Source organism: Aythya ferina (assembly GCF_964211825.1).
Source record: "Aythya ferina genome assembly, chromosome: 25".
Taxonomy (NCBI): domain Eukaryota; kingdom Metazoa; phylum Chordata; class Aves; order Anseriformes; family Anatidae; genus Aythya; species Aythya ferina.
Window position 1 is genome coordinate 3,248,337 of NC_140323.1, and position 12,834 is coordinate 3,261,170.

Below are 12,834 nucleotides of genomic sequence, written 5' to 3' on the forward strand. Positions count from 1 at the left end.
TGGGCAGGTGAATGATGAGGAAAGGGGATTTTTTTTAAAGATATCACTGGTTTTAGAGAATCTTTTCCCACTGATGGGTCTGGAGTGGTGGAACCATGAGCAAAGCCCAGCAAAGCAGAACGACCGAGCCCTGCTTCCCCCAGCAGCACGGGGAGCTGGCCCCTGGCCTCTGCAGCCCTGGAGCTGGCCCAGCTCCCTCTGAGTCACCCGGAGAAGGCAGCAAAGCTCTGCCCACTGGACAAATGCCAGCACAGGTGACTGCACAGCCCGGCCGGCATTCCCAAGTCCAGACAAGCTCGCAGCCATGGGGATGAAGGTGTGGGGGCAGCAGCAGGGCTGGATCTCCAGCACGACGCAGAGGGGACCCCAAAACCTCTGGCCCCTAAAGGGGACTGTTCAGCATCACCCCCGGCTTCGGGGTGTACCCCTGGGCAGCTCCCCCCTACCCGGGCTGGGGCCGGCTCCCCACCTTGATACCCACGGGGCACTTCCCCAGTGCCCGACTCCCCCATGCCCAAGTCCCCCTGGGTCCCCGGTGCCCGGTGCTCCCGGTGCCCGGTGCTCCCTGTTCCCGGTGCTCCCTGGCCCCTCGTACCCAGGGATGCTCCCGGCTCCCCCACACCCAGGTCCTCCCAGGACCCCCACGCCCGCTGCTCCCGGTGCCCGCTGCTCCCGGCTCTTCCTCCCCCGGCCGCTCCCGGTGCCCGTGCCCTGTCGCTCCCCGTTCCCGGTGTCCCCACCCCCGTACCCCAGCCGGTGCCAGGTGCTGTCCGGCTCCCCCCCCCCGGTTCCTCCTCTCCTCTCTTCTCCTCTCCGCCCCGTCCCGTTCCGTCCCTCCTCCCCCGGGAAAGCGAAAGCGCAACGGCTGGGCGGAAGCCGAGCCGTGCCGCGCCGGGGGCGCACCGGGGCCACCATGGCATCAAACATCGGCAACTTCTTCCGACGGAGCCTGCGGCGATCGAGCCGCAAAGGTGAGGGCAGGGAGGGACCGTCGGGACGGGACAGTGCCGGTACCGGTGCCGGGGACGGTGCCGGCGGAGCGGGGACTTGCCCGGGTAGCGCAGCTCAGCCCCACCGGGAGCGGCCCCGGTAGGTTCGCCCCAGCCATGCCCGGTGCCCTCCCCACATCCCCGGTGCCCTCCCCACATCCCCGGGGCTCGCCGCAACCTCTGCGGGGCTCAGCCCTTGTGCTGCGCCCCGTCCCCGAGGAGCCAGCCCCGTCCCGAAAGAGCCCGCTCCATCCCCCGGGGATTCGCCCACCCCCGGGCACTGGCACCCAGCCCTGGAGGTTGGCACCCACAGCAGGGGCAACCCCCGCTTTCCCCCCAGCCACGTCCCCAGAGGCTTTGCCAGCCCTTTGCCCGCTGAGCTGGCGTCGTGGCTCTGGGCATGGTGGCCACACGAGCCCTCGAACTGTCCCGGAGCAGCTCCACCAGCCCCGACATCTACGGGGTGCGGTGCCACCGGGGCAGGCAGCACTGCAGGGCCCCCGGGAGGGTGGCACAGAGCTTGGTCCTTTGGGATCTGCCAGCACTGCCGAGACAGGGGATGGATGGGGGGCTTTGGCTTGCCCCCACCTCAAGCCAGGGCCAGGCTGGGGATTTTGGGGCTCAGTGTGACCCCCCCGTGAGCGCTGTTGTGTGCAGGCTGGTTCTCGCTCTCGGTGTGATATCTCGTTTGTTTTTCCACGCTCAGCAGAAAAGGCTCACTGAGGCAAAAGCCATTTCCTCCCCGCCGGGGCAGGTGGGTGGCTGCGCGGTGCGAGCGGCTCACTGCCATGCAAATACACGCGTGGGGCCGGGAGATTTCCCCCAAGCCACAGCCCAGGAGCTGTTTGGGCAGAACAAAACAGGTTGTGCCACATCACGAAGCGGCCCCGAGCGCTGCCCTCGGCTGATAAGGAACTCCCCCAACAGCGTGGGAAGCTGTTCATGCAGAAAAACCTCCTTCTTTCAATGCCGGTGCCTTTTCATCGCGGGCCAGGGTGCAGTGCAGCAGCCTTTGCCCTCTCCGTGCCCGTGGGAGGGAGGGGTGTGAATGCACAGCACCAGCAGCTGCTTCCCTTTGGAGCTGCGTCCCCACCACGGGGGGACATTCCCTGCTTGCAGCGGGGGGCTCTGGGCTATTCCCAGTCCCTTCCAGCTCGGACTACAGCAGAGCTGTTTGTTGGCTGAGACAGCAGAGCAGCAAATCCCATCCTGTGGCAGCAGCCTGCATCCCCAGGATGCGTGGGGAGCTGCTAATCCTGGTGGTTTGGGGGAGTGCTGGGATGCCACATTACACCAGTCCCGTGCTGCACAGCGGTGCATGGGCCTGTACATCCCCAGAGCTCATCTTCCAGCAGCTCAGGGATGAGGTGCTGTGGCCTTGGAGGGATTTAGGCTCGGACACTGAGAGTTTTGCAGCCCAACGTGGTGCAGGGGAGCCCAGCCAGGTGGGTGGCACCGTGCCCTCAGCAGTGCTCTCTGGGCTGGGCAGGATCGTGTGCTGACACCACAGCTCAGTGTCAGCAGCTGCCCCGCCATGGAAGGTTTTCTCTTAAGTGTTTGAGAAGATGCAAATGCAGATCCTGTTGGAGAGCACATCTTGCATTCCCTGAAATACAGGCCTGGACGGGACAGGACAGGACAGGCAGGATTTAACCATGCTTTCACCTTACAACGTGCGAGGGGAAAGCAAGCAATGCTGGCATCCAGCAAGCACAGGAGCCACCAGCAGCCTTCCCCATGGCACAGCCTGTGCAAGGTGATGGAGGAATGAGAGATGCTCAGGGACAGGAGATTCTGGTCCCTGGGCAGGGACCACCCGTGATGGGACAGCGAGTGTCACCTCCTCAGCCAAGCTCTGTGCTCCTGTCTGCTGCCAGTGGCCAGGAGCGAAGGCTGGAGCCCTGCTTCAGGACTAAAGGAGACGGCTACGGAGCTGGGGGGACACGCAGGGTGGGCCTGACCCCAGAACTGCCATCAGAGGAGGACGTGGGAGCAGCCAACCACAGCTGGGTATTGAGCTGCTGAGCTGCAGGAAGCCCACGGGATACTCCAGGATCCGGGGACAAACTGCAGGAGTTGTTTCACCCAGGCGTTTATTTTCCTGCCCGTTACACCTAGAAGCAGCTCAAGCCTTGCTGTAATGCCATAATCAGAGGCAAGACCAAGCCCAGGACAGCTGCGGTGCAGGAAATTGGGTATTTAGAAAGTCACAGACTTGCTGGGAGAGGGCAGAGCTGTGGCATGGCCTCAGCCCCCTGCCAGCTCCGGGCTCCTCCACTGCCAGCCCTCGATCGCTCTGCCCCTCGGCACCCACCCCAGGGCCCTCGGAGATGTCAGCTCGGGCTCTTCTCCTTCTCGTTTCCCGGTTTGGGGCCGTGACAGCTGACACTCCCCAGCTGTTTCCCCCAGCCCGCCCAACAAGAATGAGGATGCAGTCGAAAGGAGCTGCTTCGTGCTGGGAGCTGCAGCTTAGGGAAAACCCTCGAGTATCTCGTTTGCAATCAGCAGTTCCCAGGACCAAGAGCATCTGGCAGGGAGACTTTGGGATTCATCGCACTGGAGCTTTTGGAGGTGCTTAAGCAGTATCTGTGCTGGCTGTTTGTTGTTTTTTTCCCCCTAAGAAAATAAATTTAAGTGCTCCGAAAACATTCCCACACATTTCTGCAGAGACCGTCTGCTCTCCACCACCCCACGTGCCAGCTTTGCTCTGGGTACCCCTCTGCCCTCACTGACACAGGGTGAAGGAGTTCTGGGAGGTTCTGACAGTGCTCAGATTTTCTCCAAAAGACTCCTAAAAGCTAATTCTTTCTTTCCTTTTCATGTCCTGTGCCAATGGGTCCCTGGCTGTTCACCACCACCCTTGCAGGGTGCACAGGGCATCGTGTCCTGCTCCCCTCTAGTCAGATCTCGGGTAGTTCTGCATCTCCCATGCTGCCACCAGGATACCTCCTGGCCTTTCATTTCACTGTGCTCTCTCTCTCTCTCTTTTTTCTTTTTTTTGGTTTGGTTTTTGCTTTTGTTTTTGGCTACAGAAGGAAAACAGGAGGCCCCTGCTGCAGAAAACAACTCTTCGCGAGCGCTGCAAGGGAAGGCAGGAGACCGGAGCTCTGTCCTCTACTCTGCCGGGCAGTTTTTCTTCGAGTACCTGGTGGTGGTGTCACTGAAGAAGACTTCAGATGGACGTTACGAACCCAAGATTACATACCAGTTCCCAAAGGTATTTAGCCCCACTTCTGGGGAAAAAAAAAAGAGCTTTCTGAGGTTAAGAGGAAGAGGGGACGTTGCTCCTTCCCCCACCGCTGGAGCCAGAGCAGGAGAACAGGAAAGCACCCTGTGCCCTGGAGGTGCAGACCCCAGTGTGGGGCACTGGGGCTGCTGTGATCCCCCCCTTCCTTCCCTCCCTCCTTCCCTCCCTCCCCGTGGTCCCAGCCCGGGGCACAGTGTCCAGGTGAAGCAGCACATGGGTGCTCCCTGCTCCCTTCTCCCCAGCAGGGAGAGCCCAGTCCTGGTCCTTGGAGCTCCCTGGGAGCTCCAGCAGCAAAATCATCTCTTAGGGAGGTGGCACATGGAGACCCCCCCCCTTTGAAGAGTATTAGGTGCCTGCACTGTGCCCCGATATCCACGGGGTAAAACAGGCTGAAATTGGGACTTTGGGGAGCTGCTTGCCTAGGGATGTGCAGGCACCTTCTGCTTCGGTCTCACCAAGGACGCTGGGGCCAAAAGGTTCCCCCCTGCCCCCAGCAGAGCCCCGGGGCTTTGGGCATCGCCCTGACTCATGGCATCACTTTGTTCCAGCGCGAGAACCTCCTGAGGGGCCAGAAGGAGGAGGAGGAGCGCCTCCTGCAAGCCATCCCCCTCTTCTGCTTCCCAGACGGCAACAACTGGGCGCCCGTCACCGACTTCACCAGGTACCTGCCCCGCTGCGGGGTCCCGGCCGCTGCTTCCCACCCAGTGCCACCGTACGTGGGGGCTGTGGGCTGGGAGAGCTGCCCCGTCCTCATGCCTTGTCCCTCCTTGCAGTGAAACCTTTTCCTTCGTCCTGACGAATGTGGATGGCAGCAGGAAGATCGGCTACTGCAGGCGGCTGCTGGTGAGCATCCCCCATTAGCCCCAGGGGATGGTGGCGAGCGTGGTAGGAGGTCTCAGAGGATGGGGAGGCAACTTTGGGAATATGCCAAAAGGCTTTGCACCAAAACTATTAACAATTCCGGCATCCAAACTGCCTTCTCCAGGCCCCAGCACCATCTGCTTATGCAGCATGGGCTGCGTCCTTGGCCAGAGCACCAGCTCTGAAAATCATCCAGCGGGAAGTTGTTTCTTTTCCTTTGAAATGCCAGAGCCATTCCTGCCCCTCAAAGGGCATCTCCTCGGGTTCCCAGCACATCTCATGTGGTGAATGGGGCTGGAGATCACTGGGGAGAGCAGGGAGGTGGTGTTGTGGGGCTGGGAGGTGCTCCAACCTCTTTTCCATCCTCTTCCAGCCCTCCGGCCGTGGCGTCCGCCTCCCTGAGGTCTTCTGCATCATCAGCTGCCTGGGCTGCTTTGGGCTCTTCTCCAAGGTAGGGACGTGGTGGCTCCATCCAGCACCGTGGTGGCCCTGGCAGCCGTCGGGCCACCCACCGGGGTTTGACGGCTCCTTTCTGCCTCCCCCAGATCCTGGACGAGGTAGAGAAGAGGCGCCAGATCTCCATGGCGGTGATTTACCCCTTCATGCAGGGCCTCCGGGAATCGCCCTTCCCGGCTCCAGGGAAGACGGTCACCATCAAAAGCTTCATCCCCGAGTCGGGCACAGAGGTTGGTGGGGTTCTGAGGGCTCAGCACCTTCTGGTCTGCTCCAACTGTCCGCTGGAGCATCCTCTGTGTCTGCAGCACCCATGGGTGCTCCCTGGAGCAGTGGGTCAGGCTGGGGGCGCTTCATGCCCTGGGAGATGTTGGTGCCCCCTCCTTCCTCGCCAAGGAGGAGAGCAGCCAGTGGTGAGGATGAGGAGGAGGAGTAGAAAGAGGAGGAGAGAGAAGGAGGAGAAGGAGAAGGAGAAGAAGGAGGAGGAGAAGGATGAGGATGAGGATGAGGATGTGGATGAGGATGAGGATGTGGATGAGGATGAGGCTGGCTCCCATCCACAGTGATGCCACCTTTCACCTCCACCAGCCTGGAGCTGGAGCCACCAGCACAAAACCTTACTCAGCACCGTTCCTTAGCTCACTGCCGCCTGCACGAGCGGCCCAGTGGCACGGTGCCCACGGGGTTCATCTCGCCCATGCACAGCACAGGGCCACGCTAGGACAGGCAGAGCCTTTGCTTTTTTTGCTTTTCCTTTCTCCTCCAGTGAAGCTTCAGTGAAAAAAATGGGTTGGATCTGTCCTGGCACCCCACAGGATAATGTCAGTGCTGAGCATCGCTGGGGACGTGTCCTGCCAGGGTGGGTCTGGGAGCAGGATCCCTTCTCTCTAGTGCAATTTGGCAGCTGGCTATCAAATTGCAAGAGATTTCTTCATCCAGGAAAGCTTGCGCAAGGGCTTTGCACATTGCTCAATGCTCTGGCTGAGGGCCAGGCTGCAGGGTGCGCGGCTGGGGGTGACGGAGAGGGAGGACACATGGGGACGTTCTTCGAAAGAGATGGGCTTTGGGGCTCCAGGCAGGGGCTGGAGCAAGTCGGGGAGATCCATGAGAAAACGGGAAGGAGGTGAAAATAAATCCTGGGAGCTGCATGGGCCAGGAGCTGGGGACCACGCAGGATTTGTGCTGGAAAGGGGCTGTGGAGCCCAGCCAAGCCCTGAGCTGCTGGCTGGGAACACAGCTGGAAGGGTGTCACAGCACGGGGAGGAGAGGGACAACCCCAAACCCAGGAAAAACGGGGGCCAGGGCTGTGATGGGCAACACGGTCCTGCCTGTCCCTGGCTGGTCGCTGTCTGGGGCTGCCCACAGCGGGGAACACGCACCCACCAGGTTTAGGAAGCTCCTCTCCAGGGCAGAGCCAGCAGGACACACAGACCACCCGCAAATATCTGCTCGATGTTTCACCTTTGGGCCCTCCTAGCTGTCACGAGGCAAGCCAGCCCTCTGAGGGAGTCTTTTGAGGAAGCTTATGCGGTTTTTATAGCAGAAAAGTCATGTCTTAAACCTTCCTCCTTTTCCCGGGCAACTTTCTCCACTGTTGCTCGCAGGCGAGCTGTCAGCTGCTGAGATCGGGGCACTTCCCTGCTGGGCTCCTACCAGAGACTCACGAGCACTGGAGAAAAGAGGCATTTTGGTTAAAATTCCATTGCCCTAATTAATAAAACCACAGTACGCAGCACCACTGCACCTTCATTGCTGTGTGTCCCAAATCACCACGCAGGACAAGGTGAAGCTTGTGCTTTGCAGAGGGTCTTGACGGAGGTGCTGCAAACTCCAGGAAGGGCGTTTGGGCAGCGCTGTGGTCATTAATTGCTCCCAAACTGCCTTCCTGGGGGGCCAGGTCGGTGCTGGGGGGATGTTTCACCTCCTAAGGGGGTTTGGTGGCTCTCCCTCCACAGCTCATCGAGCTCACGCGGCCCCTGGATGCCCACCTGGAGCACGTGGAGTTCCAGGCGCTGCTCCAGCGGCTCAGCCCCGACCTCATCCTGCACATCTTCGCCTCCGCCGTGTTGGAGCGCCGGCTCATCTTCCTGGCCGAGGAGCTGAGGTGAGTCCTGAGCATTTTATTTTCAAAAAAAAAACAAACCACAAACACCACCAAAACCTTGCAGGACGCAGCTGAGCTCAGGGTGCTCCTTGTCCTCTCGCAGCGTCCTCTCACAGTGCATCCACGCGGTGGCCGCTCTCCTCTACCCCTTCACGTGGGCTCACACCTACATCCCCGTGGTCCCCGAGTGCCTGCTCGACACCGTCTGCTGCCCCACGCCCTTCATGGTGGGCATCCAGATGCGGCACCTGGAGCGGGTCCTGGACCAGCCGATGGAGGAGGTATTTGAGCCAGGGAGGGTGAAGGTGGCTGGATGGAGACATGGATTTGTCCATGGCCCTGCGGTTGTGCTGGCGCTGGGGCTGAAGGCTCAGGTTGTGCCCTTTTCTCTTCTGGAGGGATATTCTCTGGATTGGGGTTTTGTGTCCATCCTCCTTCTGGCACCTGGGGCAACGCCTCCATGTCCCCTGGGTGCTGCCCCAGGAGCCACAGCCCTGACCCTAAGGGATCAGGGAGCTGACATCAGCTGCTGGCTGCTGGCATCATCCCAGCCCTGCAAAAGCAGAGGCTTGGGACAGCCACCAAGCCTGGGGCAAACACAGCCCCTGGGGAGATGCCTGCAGCACAGAGGGACCGAGCCCTCTCCTGCCACCCTCGTGGGCTGCAGACACAGTGGTCTGATCCCAAAATGGGTGGGAGGAGGCCACGGTGCCAGGGGATGTCTTGGTGAGTCTGCTTGCTCAACCCGGTCACTCTCTCTGCTCTCTTTCAGGCTCTGATAGTTGACCTGTGCAAAGGGAAGATCATCCGGGCGGTAGGTGCCCCTGCACGGGGTCTGGGGCTGGGCTGGGCCCCCTGTCCCCCCTCGGTCCCAGCTGCCTGGCAGCTCTCCCGTTTGGGTGTCAGAGCGGCAGGGTGTCCCCCTGCTGCGGTTTAACCCGGCCGGCAGCTCAGCACCACGCAGCTGTTCGCTCACCCTCCCCCTTCCCCCTCTGGGATGGGGAAGAGAAACAGGAAAATGAAGCCTGTGGGTTGAGATAGAGACGGTTTATTAGGGCAGAAAAGAAAATAAAAGAACAATAGTAACGATAATAGTACTACTAATAATAACGTGTGCAAAACAAGCGATGCACAATGGCTCACCACCCGCTGACCGATGCCCAGCCTATCCCCAAGTGTAGCCACCCCTATATACTGTTCAGCATGACCCCATAAGGTATGGAATACCCCTTTGGGCAGTTTGGGTCAGCTCTCCTGGGTCTGCACCCCCAGCCTGCCTGCTGGCAGGACAGAGTGAGAAGCTGCAAAGTCCTTGGCTTAGTGTAAGCACTGCTCTGCAACAATTAAAACATCAGCGTGTTATCAACATTCTTCTCATTCTAAATCCCAAACACAGCACCCTACCAGCTCCTAGGAGGAAAATTAACTCTGTCCTAGCTGAAACCAGGACACCCACAAATGGGTTTCTCCACCCGCTGCATCTGTCCCATGAGCCAGAGCACCTGGGTCTGTGGGCATGGCATGCCCAGCATCACCGCGCGCTAATTAATTAATGAGCCCTACAGAAAGCCCCGCTGATGGGGCACGTTCCCAGCAGTGCCAGGTGCTTCACAGCCCCGTTGCTTTCCAGGTCGGGGATGAGGAGGAGATCTTGCCCATCAAGCTGCAGAACGAGATGCTGACGTCTCTGAACAAGCACAACAACAACAACAACGTGCACAGTAAGGGTGCCTCATTACAGGTGGTAAAATACATGCAGCTGATCTCCACGGGTGGCCACAGTCCCCAGCAAAATGGCTTTTCTAATGGAAGCTGGCCTGAGGTGTCCCTGCCCCAAACTGGGGCAAAATGCAGCCACGGGAGAGAAATGCCTCAGCCCTTCTCCTTCCTTGCAAAACGTGAGGGCAGGAACAAGTGATTCTGCTGCAAAAATCGGGTTTTGTCGATATTTGGCCTGCAAAGATGCTGCTGTCCCGGAAAGCAAATGCAGCCAGTGCTCCTTTATCAAAATTAGCTTACAGGCAGAGGGAGGTTTTAAGCAAATAACAGTTTGTTGGGATGGAAGCACAGTCTGTGAGCTGGCCAGGTTAAAATAGGACCATCTGCCGTATGTCCACAAGTGCCATCCCCACCCCTCGTGCTCTGTGTCCTCTTCCAGCACTCGAGCAGGTGAACACGCTCGTCTCCGAGGCCTTTGTGCAGTTCTTCGTCCGAATCGTTGGACACTACGCCTCGCACATCAAGTGGAGTAAAAACGGCCCGGGGACCTTCCAGGAGCGAGCCTTCTGCAAAGCCATCGCCTCCAAGACCAACCGCAAGTTTGTGAAGAAGTTTGTGAAGACCAACATGTTCTCCCTATTTATTGAGGATGCAGAGAAGAGCAGGATCCCGCAGGAAGGTAAACGGCCTCATCTCTCCTTTCTTCACTGGTCGAGTGAGCTCTGCAAAGTCTTGGGGCATTTGGTTAAGGGAAAAAGATGCCCTGTGTCCAGGGCAGGCTGCAGCACCGGGCTGGGGATGCTCAGGACAGTGAGAGGCACCCAGGAACCCATTTGCCTTCCATACTTACATTTCTCCGGCCTTGTCAAGCAATCAAAAAGCCATCCCCAGGCTCATTTTAGATCTTGTCTGGGGCTGAGGCAGGCTTACCAAGGGCTCAATGTTCAGGCAAACATGCCAGTAGCAGCACAAATATTTGGCTTGCACTCAGGCAGCAGCTGGGAGCTGGCTCCTAGCTGTGCTGCCAGCAGGTCCTGACTCATCTCTGCCGCCGGCTCCAGTGCGGATCCGTGGTGGCTGGGTTGGTGCTTCCTCGTGCCCAGGAGGGCACCAGCCCGAGCCGAGCCTCCTCCCAGCTCATGATGAGAGCAAACAGAGGCGAGAGAGGTTGAGGACGTCACCAAAAACATCTGTCGGTGGCCAGAGATGTCGTGGCCTGGGGTGCAGCACAGCAGAGGGCACGTGGGGCAGTGCTGCAGGCAGTGGGCAGCACGTGGAGCCCATGGTGGGTCCCTTACAGCCTGCCTGCAACCTGCCCAGTGGGGCAGAGGCATGGCACAATCCCAGCTTTCCCATCATCTTCCCAGCCCATGTCACCGTTGTGGCTTGTCACAATCTCAGGGCCTCCCACTTAGTTTCCTCCTCACGGGTTGGATAGGAAACACAGAAACTGAGCCGGAGTGACGGCACGGGTTAAAGCCTTACGCTAACCCAAGCGTGACAAAGCTCATTTGGGGTGGGTGGAGAGCGCTGGGTGGAATTGCCACAGCCTTGATTCCACCCTCACCTGGGTGGCAGCCACGCAGCCGGGCCCTCCCTGCACCCTGCTGCTCAGCACCGTGCACGAGCAACGGAGCGTGGATACAACAGCTCTGGCACTTGCGGTGTTTGGTGACGGCACACGACCTTTTCTTGTCCACAGTGTATTTCCAGCAGAAGATAACAGAATACCACGAACAGAAGAAGCACCGGAGGGACTCCTGAAGGGTAGCCAGGAGCACTGGAGCTGGAACTGAGCAGGTCTCTGCCAGCAGTGCTGTGCTGGCTTGAGCCGTGCCCCGTCCAAGGGCAGAGCACGCTGGACTCTGCTGGATCTGCCCACCCGTTCCTGCCTGTGACTCATGAGAAGCACCAAACACCAGTTTCAACCCTTTCCTTTCTCCCTCAGGGCACCATTGCACTGGCAGACTTTCACACAGGGCTAGCATGCAGGCTGTGGTTTCTTTTCCAGCCTTGCTAGCGACAGGGACAAACCACACCTCAGTGCCCAGCTCTGCACCGAGCCTTTGGCCACACCAGGACCTCACGTGGAGATGGAGGGAAGTCAGGGAGCAGGTGCCTGCTGGCTGCAGGACAACAAGGGCTGTAGAGTAATTGTTAAAGAAAAAAGAAAAAAAAGGATGAGTAGGAAATGCTGTTCTTTCTAATTAAAACAAACCTAGGTTTTGCAAATAAGCAACATCCTATGAAATGTGTTTCCGAGGATTCTGGTATTAGCAGTTGTTTCACTTTGTTTTCTGTCGAGATATGCTCATTGTTCAATGCCAGCAGGAGCAGTCTCAGTGGGTTTTAGCAGTTTCCTCTGTAGTAGCTCTCTTCTTTGTTGGTACTGCTTGGAGCAACAGTCCCAGTTTAGCTCTTTGAAGAAACTAAAATACTCTTTCCCAACAGGTTATTTATTCGCACTGTAAGCAAACTGTGAAGGCCACCGGGCTATGTTTTGTCGTGGAGGGAAACAGCAGATCAACAACTTCGGGCAGGGAGGAAATAATAGTTAAATCAAGTAGTAAAACATCAACATTCTACTTGTTCCTGGTTTTGATGCCAACTTTTTTTTAAAACCTCACTGTTGTGTTTTTTCAGTGCTGTTTCTGAAATGTGATGCCTGTAGCAGATAAAGCTAAATTGCAGTGCTCCCTCCCTCCTTTTGTAACACATTCGCCCAGGGAACAAGCACTGCAGCACAGAAAGCAGGGGCTGGCTGCAGATGCACCTGGTTCCTTCCCAGTTCCTTCCCTTGAGGGAGAAATGGATGAACAGGGAAGGAAACTTGCTTCTCCCCAGCAAGAGCTGTGGTAAAAAGCAGAGCTTCATCCTCCTCTGTGGGACTGTAGAGCCAAGCTGCCGTATCGCTCAGGAGCTGCTGGTCATATGTACCACACAGAGATGGTTATCAAAACTATCTTTTAATACAGCTTTTGCAGTGGCATTGAGTTGCCACTGAATGCCACAGTGAGAGATTTTATATAAACGCGACAAAATAAGCAGGCTGTCTGCCAGACAGCTTTCACTTTCGGAGCCGTTGAACTAACAAAAACAAGAGACGCAAAGGGCAATTATTTTAGAACTATTTGTGTAGTCATGCACAAATACAAGCAACAGAAGAACACTCGGACAGAGGATAAAAAATGAACAGCAACGAAACACTCCATCCACGCTGAAAGAAAATCAGTGATGTTTTGATCAACTCCCATGTGTGTTTGAGGGAGAGAACCAAGAACAATTTGTCAGAAAAAAAAAGAAAAAAAAAAAAAAAAAAGAAGAAAAGAAAGAAAAGAAAAAAACAAGTGGTTTTGGCACTGTAAGTACCTTCTTTGACTCCACAAGTTAGCTCTCATGGGTAGAGAGAAGGTTACAAGCAGTCAACAGGAAGTTAAAGGTTAGCGATCTTTCTCTGTGCT

General features: G+C 57.7%; 2 protein-coding genes across 3 annotated transcripts in view; one reads left to right on the forward strand and one right to left on the reverse strand.

The window, feature by feature from the left end:
* MYBPH (myosin binding protein H) overlaps window positions 1–942 on the reverse strand; it is a 21,063-nt gene extending 20,121 nt beyond the window's left edge. For both annotated transcript variants that reach the window (XM_084497688.1, XM_084497687.1), the window contains exon 1: window positions 749–942. In XM_084497688.1, coding sequence (XP_084353814.1) covers window positions 749–927 — 179 coding nt within the window. In that variant the 5' untranslated portion in view covers window positions 928–942. The remainder of the gene's footprint in view (window positions 1–748) is intronic.
* Window positions 834–11,958, forward strand: DENND2D (DENN domain containing 2D). Its single transcript, XM_084497689.1, has 12 exons — window positions 834–971; window positions 4,022–4,206; window positions 4,785–4,897; window positions 5,010–5,079; window positions 5,471–5,548; window positions 5,643–5,783; window positions 7,506–7,654; window positions 7,758–7,935; window positions 8,427–8,468; window positions 9,285–9,375; window positions 9,813–10,052; window positions 11,076–11,958. Exons 1-12 carry the CDS (start codon window positions 914–916, stop codon window positions 11,135–11,137), a joined length of 1,407 nt encoding a protein of 468 aa, XP_084353815.1. The 5' UTR covers window positions 834–913; the 3' UTR covers window positions 11,138–11,958.
* The last annotated feature ends 876 nt before the right edge of the window (window positions 11,959–12,834 follow it).

Bases quoted from the DNA above. Each gene is read 5' to 3' on its own strand.
- DENND2D (XM_084497689.1), top strand. From the start codon at position 914: ATGGCATCAAACATCGGCAACTTCTTCCGACGGAGCCTGCGGCGATCG. The intron at 972-4,021 runs GTGAGGGCAGGG...TTTTGGCTACAG, and splicing joins GCGGCGATCGAGCCGCAAAG to AAGGAAAACAGGAGGCCCCT. The intron at 8,469-9,284 runs GTAGGTGCCCCT...GTTGCTTTCCAG, and splicing joins AAGGGAAGATCATCCGGGCG to GTCGGGGATGAGGAGGAGAT.